At 40.1% G+C, this 14,061-nt stretch overlaps 1 protein-coding gene across 1 annotated transcript in view; it reads left to right on the top strand.

The window, feature by feature from the left end:
• Window positions 1–8,534, top strand: part of TCEA1 (transcription elongation factor A1) — a 31,517-nt gene extending 22,983 nt beyond the window's left edge. The window contains exons 7-10 of the mRNA XM_059043550.2: window positions 708–862; window positions 3,432–3,578; window positions 6,064–6,135; window positions 7,827–8,534. Coding sequence (XP_058899533.1) covers window positions 708–862; window positions 3,432–3,578; window positions 6,064–6,135; window positions 7,827–7,835 — 383 coding nt within the window. The 3' untranslated portion in view covers window positions 7,836–8,534. The remainder of the gene's footprint in view (window positions 1–707; window positions 863–3,431; window positions 3,579–6,063; window positions 6,136–7,826) is intronic.
• The last annotated feature ends 5,527 nt before the right edge of the window (window positions 8,535–14,061 follow it).

Below are 14,061 nucleotides of genomic sequence, written 5' to 3'. Positions count from 1 at the left end.
TTTTTTTTTTTTTTTTTTTTTTTTTAAATAAATTTATTTATTTGTTTTTATTTTTGGCTGTGTTGGGTCTTCGTTGTGGTGCACAGGCTTCTCATTGCAGTGGCTTCTCTTGTTGCAGAGCATGGGCTCTAGGTGCGTGGGCTTCAATAGTTGTGGCTCGCAGGCTCAGTAGTTGTGGCTTGTGGGCTCTAGAGCGCAGGCTCTAGTTGTGGCGCACGGGCTTAGTTGCTCTGCAACATGTGGGATCTTCCCAGGCCAGGGATTGAACCCGTGTCCCCTGACTTGGCAGGCGGATTCTTAACCACTGCGACACCAGGGAAGTCCCTGTGTAGTCTTTTTGAGACTTTTAGGATCCTTGGTAGAATGCGGATTTGAGCAAGGGAAAGCTTGTGTAAGTTCAAGCTCTTATTCTCAAGTTTTCTCACTCAGATTGCTTATCTGAGTTACATTTTGAAGCCCTTTTACTTTGTGTCTTAAGAGCTTGGCATTAAACACTGAGAAAGTATTGCTCATTCATAGCGTAAAAGTATGATCACTATTTTTTGCCAGTTACAGATCAAGAAATCAGGCAGAAACAGTGCCTTGTTGTTAACTTAATCTAAATTGGAAACACTGCTTAGAAATTTCAGGAATTCTTATTGTGACAGAATAGGAAAACATTGTCTTACCTTTATAACTTAACCTTTTTTTCCTTAACGGCCTAGTACCTATCTATCAAGAAATAAGGAATACGGACATGAAATACAAAAATAGAGTACGAAGTAGGATATCAAATCTTAAGGATGCTAAGAATCCAAATTTAAGGAAAAATGTGCTGTGTGGGAATATTCCTCCTGACTTATTTGCTAGAATGACGGCAGAGGTGAGTATATTTGTACATTTCTTTGACAGTATTCCATGATATCAATCATAAAGTACTATATAAATACTACATATTAATGAATTGTTATTGGCTATTCTAATATATATATATAACAGACAAATACTTAAGGTGACTGAATCTGTTGGCATCAGTACTTTGTCCCTTTCACAACTGTGCCACGATCTTTGGGTGATTGCCTTAATAAATTATTGTCTAAAAACAAAAGTGTTTTTTACTTATTGTAGATTCATGTAGAATCAAAGAGTCGAATCTCTAATTGCAAACAGACTTTGTAACCTCTAAGCTCTTTTCATGGTTAAATACTGTAAAGTTGGTTATATCTTATTGACTATTCCTTATATTTATTTAGAAAATGGTTAAGAAAATGGAATTCATTGTCTGCTATTTATAGATGTAGCTGTTCATAGATAATAGCTGCAGTGTGTCTGCAGTCTCACTGACTAAGCATCCAAGACAGTGAATTTGTCCTTCTATATAGCTAATAAAAATTGTTATATTTTAAAAATTCATTTTTCAAAAGCTCATTAAAATAATTTAAAACTTTCACAAAGTAGAGAACGAAGTATAATGAAATCCTATATATCCATCACCCAAGCTTCAAGTATTTTAAATAGTCACCTTCTTCATCTATCCCTTTTTTTGTTTTCTTTCTTTTCCCCTGAATTATTACCACTATTATTTTTTTTAGAAATGACATCCAGGATCTATTTATTTATTTATTTATTTTTAATAAATTTACTTATTTTTGGCTATCTTGGGTCTTCGTTTCTGCGCGGGCTTTCTCTAGTTGTGGAGAGCAGGGGCTACTCTTCGTTGCGGTGCATGGGCTTCTCACTGCTGTGGCTTCTCTTGCTGCAGAGCACGGGCTCTAGGCACGCGGGCTTCAGTAGTTGTGGCACACAGGCTCAGTAGTTGTGGCTCATGGGTTCTAGAGTACAGGCTCAGTGGTTGTGGCGCACGGGCTTAGTTGCTCTGTGGCATGTGAGATCTTCCTGGACCAGGGCTCCAACCCGTGTCCCCTGCATTGGCAGGTGGATTCTCAACCACGGTGCCATCAGGGAAGCCCTCCCCTGAATTATTTTCAAGGAAATTCCAGACATTATATCCTTTTACCTTTTTGTCCTTGAGAGATATCTTTAAAAATATGATACTTTTCTTATGTAACTACATTGTCGTCATGACATTTAACAAATCTAATGATAATTCCTTGGTATATCTAATATCTAGTTCATGTTCATATTATGTTCGATTGTATATTTATTTTGTATCCGGATCCAAAGTCTAGATGTTACCTTAAGTTTGGTCTCTTAAGATTTTGTGTGTATGGATTTAAATCTAAAGCAGTTTCTTCACCTGCTTCTGCCCCCTTTTTTTTCATAACATTGACCTGTTGAAGAAACCAGTTTGTCTCTTGTATATCTCACAGTATGAATTGCCTGTTTCTTCCTCATGATGTTATTTAACTTTTCTGTCCCCTTTATTTTCTATGAACTGGAAGCTAGTTCTATAGGCTTGGTTACATGCAGGTTTAACTTTTCCTGCATAAATACTTCATCGGTGGTCCTTCTCATTTCATATTGCATCACATCAGGAGACACATGTCTTGTTGCTCTACTCTTAGGGTGCGGAAATTGATCAGGGGTTTGTGTACTGACAGTGTGATCCCTCCGTTGCAAAGTTCTCCATCAGCCTTTCATCTATGTGTTCATCCACTGAATTGGTGATTTCATTAGGAGTTGCAAAATATAGATTTCTAAAATTGTGTCATTCCTTCCACATTTATTAGCTAGATTTCTTTGATAAGCACTTTCCCTGAGTTGAAGGCTCTTGGTTACACTGTTGGTTAGAACAGGAAAGGCAGGGTAAATGTGTAATTCTTTCCTTTTGGTTAACAGTTATCAGAAGGAGGAGTTGGCGCCCTACTAACTGCCAGTGGGGGCTTTTGTTGCCATTTTTGCAAGCATTTGTGCTTAAGGGTCATCGCGGACTTGTGACTTCTTATTTATCAGTAGGGATTGGTCTTTTCAGTAATTCATATTGTTGGCTGAAGAAATCATCCTCTCTGGCCAGTGGGAGCTCCTGCATGTAGCTCCTCTGTCTGTGTGACTCACTCACGGTAGTCAGGTAGTTTCCGTGCTTTCTGGTACAAGATGACTCTGACTTATCTTTTGCTTTTCTTGACTCAGAACTGGAACCAGACATTCCTCCAGAGGCCTCTGGTTCCTTTTTCAGTAGTGAGGGGGTGCGTGCAATAGTAGAAACCATAGTCTGGATACTAGAGGTGCTCATTGCTACAGGCTTACATTGGTTATAAGCCTTTGAACAGTAATTAAATCCACTTTTCACATGCAGACTTACAAGTATTTGAAAAACTTTTAAGAGGAAGCAAACTCTTACGAGTTCTTTGAGGAAAAATGTTAATTTTTCACTTTTAAACCTTTAAAAGTTGATTTTGATCTTGTTAGTATTAAACTAAGGGAGCGTAAAAAGCATTCCGCATAGGTGTAGAAGATGCCCGTAACTGAGTGGTATTGCCACCTCCGAACAGGAGATGGCCAGCGATGAGCTCAAAGAGATGCGGAAAAACTTGACCAAAGAAGCCATCAGAGAGCATCAGATGGCCAAGACAGGTGGGACCCAGACGGACTTGTTCACATGTGGCAAATGCAAGAAGAAGAACTGCACTTACACACAGGTTTGTGATTGTTTATAGATTCTTATTTTCATACTAAGAATGCTTGCAACTCTTATTTCAAAACAAGTAGTAAAGATAATTACCAGTATTTTGATATTTTTTGAGAGGAGATATCTCTTAAGTATAACAATGCATTCTTAATACTAGCAGATTCAAGTTAATTGAAAATAAGTTGAAATAGTTATACTTCCATAGAAATTGTTAACTGTGAAAGCTGTACAAACTGCAATTGATTAAATATTATAGAATTTAATAAAATGGTTGTGTTTTTTCTCTAAGAGCTAATAAACAGTTGATTATTGGTTAGTATATAAACAGGCTACAATTCTTTTTATTTGGCAGGATCATGTAATTTAGGGAAAGTTCTTTGCTCTCCCTCACTTGGAGCCTGGGTACTTTTAGCTTAACTGGTTTCCAGATATTTATTCCGTTTTTGCAACATATTGATGGGTTTTATCTTCATATATGATATGACTGACTTTCCCTTTTGTTCTTGAACCGCTGAAAAGAACCTCGTTATAGTTGTTTTGATTGTATGTGCATATGTGAAAAATTTTTTTCTCACTTTCATTAATTTCATTTGCTAAATAGGCTGTTTGTGCTATGTCTGTAATCCGCTAAATTCAGAATTTTCCCTTTAAAGAACAACTCATTGTTTCCGGTTACTAGAGAGATTTAGGGGGTTGAATTTTCTGATTGACGGAAAATTAAGCACTTTATTAAAATAATGTTTAGTTTGTTATTCTGTAAGTATACCTACTTATAGAAAATTTTGAAACTACAGAAAAGTATGAACAAGAAATTTTAAATCACTCATTAATCTGCCATCCAGAGAGGACAATGATCTATATTTTGGTGCTTGTAGTATTTTGTGGATTTTTAAAAAACCTAGTTGCAGCTAAATACTGTAAACCATTTTATATACTTTTCCTCATTTTGTGTAAGCATTTTCCTTTGTTTTTTTAAACCTTTATATACATCTTAATAGCTGTATAATATTCCATCAGATGGATGGACTCTAACTTATCTCATTATTTCCCTGTTGGATGCTCAGGTTGTTTCCAGTGTTTATGTTATTATAAAATTATACTCTTCAAACATCCTTGTACACAAATCTCCCCTCCCAACTTTATTGAAAAATAATTGACTAATATAATTGTATATATATAAAGTGTACAATATGATGCTTTGATATACACATACGTCATGGAATGCTTACCAAGATCAAGATAATTAACTCATCCATCACCTCACATTTTCTTTCTTTCTTTCTTTCTTTTTTTTTTTTTTTTTTTTTGTGAGAATGCTTAAGATCTACGCTAACAATAGTCCCCATGCTGTATGTTAGATCCTGAGAACTTATTCTTCTTATAACTGAAAGTTTATACCCTTTGATCTACATCTTCCCATGTCCTCCCATCTATTCTGTTTCTGTGAACTCAGCTTATTTTTAACATGCCGCATATAAGTGATGTCATACAGTATTTGTCTCTCTCTTTGGCGTATTTCATTTAACATAATGCCTTCCAGGTTTGTCCATGTTGTCTCAAATGGCAGGATTTCCTTCTTTTTTATGGCTGAATAATATTCCACCATGAACATATGCCATTTTTTCTTTATCCATTTATCTGTTGAAGGACGTTTAGGTGTTTCCATGTCTTGGCTGTTGTGAATAATTCTGCAGAGAACATGTGTGCAGATAATCTCTTTGATATACTGATTTCATTTCCTTCAGCTGTGTACCAAGATGCAGAATTGCTGGATCGTATGGTAGCTCTGTTTTTAATTATTTGAGGAACCTCCACACCATTTTCCACAGCGGCCACACCAACTTACATTCTCACCAGCAGTGCACAAGGGTTCCCTTTTCTCCATACCCTTGACAACACTTGCTTTTTCTTGTCTTTTTGATAATAGCCATTCTAACAGGTGTGAGGTGATATTTTCTTGTGGTTTTAATTTGCATTTCCCTAATGATTAGTGATGTTGAGCTGCACACAGATCTTTATTTGTGTTTCTAATTACCATCTTATGATAGGTCACATATCAAGTTCCTAGGTCACAGCAGATGGGTATTTAAGGTTCTTGTTGCTGCCTAACTTAGAAAGGTTGTGGCAGTTTATATTTGTCATAATGAAATATTTGTAATTTTTACATCCTTGCTAATTTGTAAGAGAAAATTGATATGTCTTTTTTTGATATGTCTTTTAATTAACATTTCTGTGCTTCTTATTTATGATGAAAATTTTCATATTTATTAGCCATTTATCAGTAGTATAATGTGTGACTTTAGATGAACAGATAAAAGATGAAAAGACAAGGAAGGACTTAGAAAAACGAAGTTTGGAAATGTGTGTTTGACATTATTTCGCTTATCTGAGCTTGTTTCCGGCTCTTATACATTTTACTGTGGTACCGTTCTTAATTAGGTTGGACTTTTTGGGGTATTGTGAAACGTAGTATTTTTCACCCAACTTTGCCGCAGGTCCAAACGCGGAGTGCTGATGAACCGATGACAACGTTTGTTGTCTGCAACGAGTGTGGAAACCGGTGGAAGGTATACGCCTCCTGGGGTTCCCGTCTCACCTGTTTACACGGGGTGGTTCTCCATGGGCTGGTCTCCTGGGGTCTGCTTTGGGGGGCTGCCTGGGGGGCTGCCTGGATGCCCCGGTGTGTGCACGCGCTCATGCTGCCCGGTGCTGGGGGAGGCCGTGGCTGGCGTCCGTCATGGAACGTACTGTTTACCGTCCTACTAGAAATAAAGAGGTTGACTTAAATTGCCAACCTTCATGTCGTCTTGTTGCAGAAATGACAGGATTGAATCTTAAATGTGCATTACAGTGTCACAGTCCTGTATACTGTACCCATTCAGTTGCTTCCACTCTTGTTCTTCCGGAAAACCTGCACAAGTGTATGGCTTGTCTTTATAGATTTTGGTTCTGGAGAAACTACTCTACCTTGTTGAAATCCAGCCCGGTGGTTTGAGTGTTTATTTTAGGAAATCCAGATGAGCACCGCCGTGGTTTTGTAGGCTTTCCACTAAGCCTGCCTTTGTACGGCCTGTGCTCTCTTGAATTAGCCCTGCATAGGCAAGTTATGTTATTTGAATGATTCATTCTTGGGTGATTTTTGTGAGCCACAGAAATATAATTTAAAATTGGGAGAAGAATTACACATCATACCTGAGACAGAGGTGGCGATACTAGGAGTGTGGGACGGGGCGGGGCTCACACGGTAGTAAGATATTCCCTGGAGCCAAACAGGCTTTGAACTGCTTTGCCACTTAGCGTTACCGAACTGTGATGTTCTCATGACCCACGTTACAGGGTGTGGTGAGTGGTAGAAATAATATATTTAAAGTGCCTGGTCATTGTTGGTGCTCCAAAAATGCTGGCGAGTTTTATTACCTTTTGTGAAATTTTTATAAGATTCTTTTCTTTTTTAAGTTATACTTACATTAGACTTTTAAGTCTAATGCTTATTTTGAATTATTCATATAGGTTAAAGCATTTTCTGAAAATCAGAAGTGAATTAAAAGGCAGACAATGGGAGAATATCCTTCACGAGTATAGTGTGAGACTTTGGCTCTTGGCACTCTTTCTGGGCTTGAGGACAGTACACATTTTATTACAAAGATTCGTTCTGGGCTGGGAGATTATTGGTATTGAGAGTGTCTTCATGGCTTGAAACAGTGTCTCCCTTTCTGCGTTGGCAGGTTTTTAAATTGGTCTAAGAGAGGGATGTTTGGTTTTTTTCAGTCCTGTTGGGCAGATCTGGCTTTTCCAGAGTGCTCTCGGATTTGTTTACATGATGCATCTTGATGATGAAGATGACGATGATGGCTGGTATATTACAGTTCGTGTTGAACACAGGCCATTTGCTGCTTAAGGGCTGACATAGTTCTGTTGGATTTAAGAAAATTCCATTTAATGTAGAAAGCTGATGCCTACGGTGGCTTACTCTAGAAGTTAAAATTTGGAATTAGTTTTTTTAACCTGAAATTGAGGAGAGAGGTACTTAAGAAAATAGTTCATACTGTTTCTTTATTTATGTATTTCTAGTAATTTTAAGTTGGAAGAGCCGAACACTTAATCTAGGTGACTATTCATGTCTGGAAAACACAGCATCTTTTTTAGAAATGGCTCTTTCTTTAGCGATTTAAGGTGTATGCTGTGTTAAATGTGGGAAGGGGTACACCCCATGGTCTGTATTTAAAGGTCTCACAAAATATTTCTTCTTTTTTGACAGTTCTGTTGAGTTGGAAGAATTGGCAAAACGCCTGGACCATTAAGAAAATGGATTTTGTAAATTAGCTTTCAGACTAGGCCAACCAGCTAGTTTCCCTGCAAATCAGATTTTTAAAGTAACATATATTCCTTGGGTTAGTCTCTGTTTTTGACATAGGATCCCTTCCTTAAATGCCTTCTGTAGTTTCAGAGCAGTAAGGAGACCACATAATAATTGTATGGTATCTGTTTCAAAACTTTTTTTTTTCCATTTTTATAAGTAAGTTGATATTAAACTTTTGGCAGTTTATTTTTACCTTTTCTTTTCCTTCTTAAAGGAAAATGTACCTTAACTTTTTTACAGTCTGAAACATACACAGTAAAACTGTTATTCTTCTCAGTTAATACACAAATGGAAATTACATTTTTTTCCTATATTGGCATGTACCTGCAAATACTAAAAGAGGAGAAGAGGTAATGTAATTATAAGTTTATCCAACATGGTGTGTATTCAGATAATACTTGACCAGCTTATCTAAATTGTACATAATATTTCAACTAGCATATATGAAATTGATTTTAATTATTATGTTCACAAGTCTGGGATAATTAGTTATTATTTTGCATTTGTAACTAACTGTGATCCTTATTTCTTATAATTTCTTGTACATGTTTATTACTTGTTCATAATAGATTTTACTTTTGGAAATATGACTTGACTTTGTTGCAATCAGTCTGGTTTGTTGTTCATTTACCTGTTTGACCTCGTAGTGTATTTACTTTTGCAGAACGCTGTTGTCGTTCAGTAGGCTTTTCCTGAATCCCAGCTCAGGCAAAGAATGAAAACTTTCGACCGTTTTTTCATTTTGTAGGAAGACATACTGGGAAGAAAATGTTAGCATTTTAGGATAGTGTTGTTCTTACAAACAGTTCATGACTTAACTTTGATTTGGAAATCTGTGCTGACCAAGGACTTTAAGGTTGATATAAATCATTAACGCTGTGGCCTTTCCATATGGAGACTAATGGAGCACATTTCTGTCCTGACTCTCTTTCTGTCACACAAGAATGAGGTTGTGGAACAGACTAATACGTGGGCTGCAACGCAGCTCATTTGCAGGAAGGACCTTACAGTTAGGTGTGTGCCATCTGTTTCGTTAGGAATAAGAAAAAATGATTTTCACACTCGGTCTAGCACACTTAAGGCCACTGTTTCGAAGTCCACGTTTCATTGTGCCCCTCCGTCCGTGCTCTCAAACCTCTGTAGAGAGATCCGAGCGCCTGCTTTGCACTCCCCTTCGCTCCCTCTTCTCCACTGCCCACTGCAGGTCAGTTTGACGCAATAGAGAAAACAACATCTAAAAGTCCACGTTCAGACCCCACATAGAGGGGCTGGCCCACTGGTACCATCCCACCTCTACTTTGTCAGGTCACAGAGTAACCTCTTACCATCTGAAAAATCATGTGCATTTTTGAAAGAATGAATTTAATAAGAATAAAATTAAAATAGTCCCACTTTTAAATTAAGTGATCCATTTTTAAATTTGTTAATTCAATAAAGTTTCTTGTTATTAATCATGTATCACATTTTGTCACTTTCATTTAGATATTGATGCTTGCTTTATTTTTTGCTTAAAAAGTTCTACTTTCCCAACTATGAAGGTGATTTTAAAGTCCAGTTTTAATTAAGTGATGGCTGCCTGCTTGTAAGCGTTAAGGGACTGGTATTGAGCAGTAGTACAGAGCACGTTTGTCTTCTTTCCTGGACCCCTGGTGAGGGATGCAGGCTGGTTCTGAGCAGAGCACGTGAGTGCCTCCCTCGTGTGCACTTAACGTAATGTGAGATGCCAGTAGTGAACCTTGCCAGCCGGTTACAAAGTAACTGGAAGCGAATGTTCTCAAGGGTGATATGTGCTGACGTCTATTTCCAGGACAAAGTCACTGTGTTAAATGAACGTGTACAGGAAGCAAGTTAGAAAGGTGTAGTGGCAGTTGGCGAAGCACTGTCCCAGGAAAGCGGAAAATCGCCACCTTGGTTTTCCTGCTCACCTGAGGGTGATGAGCGTTGGTATGAACCTTGAGAAGCCATGGCGGGAGTTCTGAAACGCTTACATACACGGAGACGTCCAATCTGTGTATGCCTCGCAGGTGGAAGAATGTTTAAAGTATTAACAAGACTCGGCTTTGACAGTGATTGTCTACAGGTCAGAGTGAAACTCGGGGATTTGAGTTGAATTATCAAAATAAAAACTAGAGTTAAAGTGATGAGATTTAAGGAGTTTTCATCAACAGTTCCTCTTTCTTGCCCCGGGCGGGCCCCACCTCCACCCCATTTAGCTGGAGCAAATTAGCCATTCGAGAAGAATTGAATATCCCACTGGGAAATGTAATGTGAATAGTCACTGACATAAAATACACATATTTCTGTAAGATTCAAAAATAAGCAGAGTGGCAGTACCGACACTGAAGGTGCTGCCTCACGGTGAGTAGGACAGAGTTACTGCCTGACGAGCCCCTCGGTGGTGATGGAAGAGGTTATAGGCCGAGGGAAGCTTAAGTGACATCAGTCCAGAGCAGTAGACAGCTGTGCTCGGAAGTCTCCCCGTGTGGCTGTGCTGGGGCCAATAGCTGTACCTTGGGGAAGGTGAAGTCCATACGTTTTCATAGTAAACTTGTTCACTGCTGTGTTCAGCCCCTAGGAGAATGGGCGTCACATAGGAGGTGCGTGTGAAGTAGGTTTTCTTGGTTTTGTTTGTGTTACGTTTCTTGCCCGCGTGGAGCTGGGACCTGACGACTGTCCCACGGTTGAGGACCCGCGGGAGGAGGGGGGTAAACAGTGTTGGCGATGTCTTAGACTCCAGCTCCCGGGAAGAGGTAGCAAGCTCGAGTCTCGGGGGGCTTCCTTTGGTACTGAGGTTCTGCACGCCACAGTGTTATTATTAATTAAATAACTGTTCGGATCGGACCTGTGTACTCTGGTACTTGTTCATCCGGTTGCGGGATGGAAGATGAAAGCACAGGTGACTGCTTCCAATGACTTGCTCTGCTTTCTCTCCCCAGGGCTATAAAAGGACAGCTAATTATGATGATTTTATCCATACTGTTAATTTAAAAAACTTTTTGTGTTTTTTAAGTAATTTTTTAATTTAGATTTCCCATTCTGAGGCTAATCAAGTTTTAACTGCTAGTTTTCTTATAGTTAATATTTTGATTATTTATTCGCCTTTCCAGAGTGTTCCACTGGGACAGTTAATTCGAGTGGATGGATTATAATGTCAAGGCCACAGTTTCATTCCCTATGAGATTAAGTTGGCATTACTCAGGAAGAACCCTGTTTGATGACTGCTGTACTTTAGATGATTCAAAATTGAAATTTTTTGATTACACATGTCAGGAAAGAAGCTTAATGGTTTAGCTCCAAATTTGGTAACTAACAGGAAAAAAAAAAAACCTGACTGACTTGTGTAAGACAGTATCATCTTTATATATGAAGAATGATTTTTTAAAAATGTTTAATTTGTCATGTTCAGTGAGAAAAACTGGCCACCTGAGCCTTTGTGAGGTCTAAAAACACAGAGGCCTGCTGGATGGCTACTCAAATACCAGCCCGGGAAACTGGCTGGATTACCTTCATCTTCTATGTCAAAGTCGTGAACTAGAGAAAATGATCTCCCTGGCTCTGTAGTTTTCTCTGTTATGTCGGCGTGTGTGTACATGCTCATACCGGGCTATCTAGTCCTCTTTTCCTTGGAAATGGGCCCTTGCATAGCGGTTAAGAGCGTGGGCTTCTGGTCTGCTCAGGTTCAAACCCAGCTGCCATGTACCAGCTGTGAGACTGACCAAGTACTTCACCCCTCTCACTGCTCACCTGTAAAGATGAGCATCCTACTGTAGAGGGTTGTAAGGACTAAACAATAATTTAGAGCAATAAGACTTTGGAACAGTATCCAGTTCCATTGATGAGAAGACTCTTTTTGGGAATGGCCATTATTAACATTATAAATGGACACACATCATACATACCCTACAGTTTGTTGTTTTCGCTTAGAACACTCCCTGCCAGTGCATGGAGATGTACGACAGTCACCTTCACCGTAGGGCAAGCAATCTGCGGGTATATACCATTCCCTTGAAAACCTGTTCCCCTGTGGGTAGATGTTGATGTTTTGTCGGGTGGATTCAGCTAGTTGACATGTGCACGCAGAATGATACTGCCAGATTGCTTTCCAGAAAGACTAGTTCACCCACCTGCCAGCAGCGTAGGGATGCCCATTTCCTGACACCTTGCTAATGCTGGATATGAGCTATCCTTGTGACTTTTGCAAACCTAGGGGGAAACGGTAACCACTGTCATCTCGTTCTGAGTTCACATGATTACCACTTTGTGTGTGTTGTGTTCATATTTTCTTGTTTTCTAGCCAGTTGCTATTTTCCATTAATGGTTTATGTTGTTTTTCCTTTTCTGTCTATAGAGTTGTCTAATTAGTAGGTACTCCTAATACATTCTGCATAGTAATCGTGAGTGTGTTTTATAGTGTAATATTTGTATTTTCTTTCATGTTTTATGTTGTACAGAATTTAAATTTTTACATAATCCAATCTCAGTGTTTCTTTTATGGTTTCTAGATTTTACATTTTGCTTAGATGCTTTCCATCTGAAGTTACAAAAATATTGCCTACATTTTCTTCCAATATTCTTAAAATATTCTTTTAGACCTTTAAACCATTTGGAATTTATATTTGTTTATATATACATTTTGGGGCTTCCCTGGTGGCGCAGTGGTTGAGAGTCCGCCTGCCGATGCAGGGGACGCGGGTTCGTGCCCCGGTCCGGGAAGATCCCACATGCCGCGGAGCGGCTGGGCCCGTGAGCCATGGCCGCTGAGCCTGCGCGTCCGGAGCCTGTAGCCCCGCAGAGGGAGAGGCCACAACAGTGAGAGGCCCACGTAACGCAAAAAAAAAAAAAAAAAAAAAAAAAAAAGAAATATATATACATTTTTTTCCAAATGGAGAGCCAGCCATCCCAACAAGATCAGCCTGTCAAATTTTACATAAAATTTTTTTAAACCTTGGAGTTGCATCGAAGGGGAGTCCAAAGAAGCTACCAGTGTGGAAAGAAGTCAAGGGGGATGGAATCTAAGAGCCGACTCTAGGCAGCGCCCACTCCGGGCCTGCTGTGTCCCCAGAGCCCCCCCGCCCCCCGTCTCTCCCTGCACCGGTATGGGGACGATGAGCTCCTCTAACTGTCCAGCTGGCAGGGATGTGCGCTCCGCGCTGCTCAGGCTGTAACCCTCCAGCCAGTCCCTGTGTTGACAAATCCCCCGTCAATACTCCAGCCTAAAGCCTAGGCCCCCGGCTCCAGCTACTCCTCCACATCTTTTACATCTCCACTGACCTCCTGCTTGACAGGCCGGAACTGGACCATTTGGGGTTTGCTCCAAGTATCAATGCCTTCCCTACACCGCCGCCCCCCTCCCCCACACGCTCCTTGTTCTGTAGGTTGTAGCTCTGGTGTCACCTCCGCCCCCAAAGCTTCCCGTAGCCTCCAGGGCTTCCAGAGCTCAGCTCTTCTCTGGGTCGCTACTCCACTGCCAGCGCCACTGCCCCGCCACTGCCCCATACGTCTGTCATCCTTACTTGGATGTAAACAGCTGGAGGGCAGGGTTGACGCCTTGATCCCAGTGACGTCTTCTTTGTCTAAGGAAAAGATGGGGCCCTAGAACACGGACTCAGAATTAAGATGCAAACTCTGATACAGAGGATGGATAAACAGCAAGGTCTTGGTGCACGGCACAGGGACGTCTAGTCAATATCCTGGGATAAACCATAATGGAAAAGAATAGGAAAAAGAATCTATATACGTATAACTGAATCACTTTGCTGTACAGCAGAAATTAACCCAACATTGTAAATCAACTGTACTTCAATAAAATTTTTTTAAAAATAGAAGCACACGAGGTGTTGACTCCTTGAAAAGGAGGAAAGAGCACCTTCTCTGGGACTGGGCTGTGAAGGTGGGCATAGACCTTGATCCACGTGGATTTACAGGTCACGTGAGAAGGTGCAGGGTTAGCGGCACAGTTTTCACGGTAAAGGGGGAGGTGAGGTGTTTTGCCGAGCGTGAGGATGAGGGCTTAGGGTTGAAGAGCATCATGAAGGGACCATCAGGCTGGAGGGCCAGGGAGGGGGTGACCGAGAGGAGCGCCGTCCCACTAGGGCCTCGCGTCAATCATGCTCCAACCCACTACTCAAACTAC

This window comes from Kogia breviceps, chromosome 17 (genome assembly GCF_026419965.1).
Source record: "Kogia breviceps isolate mKogBre1 chromosome 17, mKogBre1 haplotype 1, whole genome shotgun sequence".
In the NCBI taxonomy this organism is placed as follows: domain Eukaryota; kingdom Metazoa; phylum Chordata; class Mammalia; order Artiodactyla; family Physeteridae; genus Kogia; species Kogia breviceps.
Note: the sequence above shows the minus strand (reverse complement) of the source record. Positions and strands in the feature narration are given on the sequence as shown.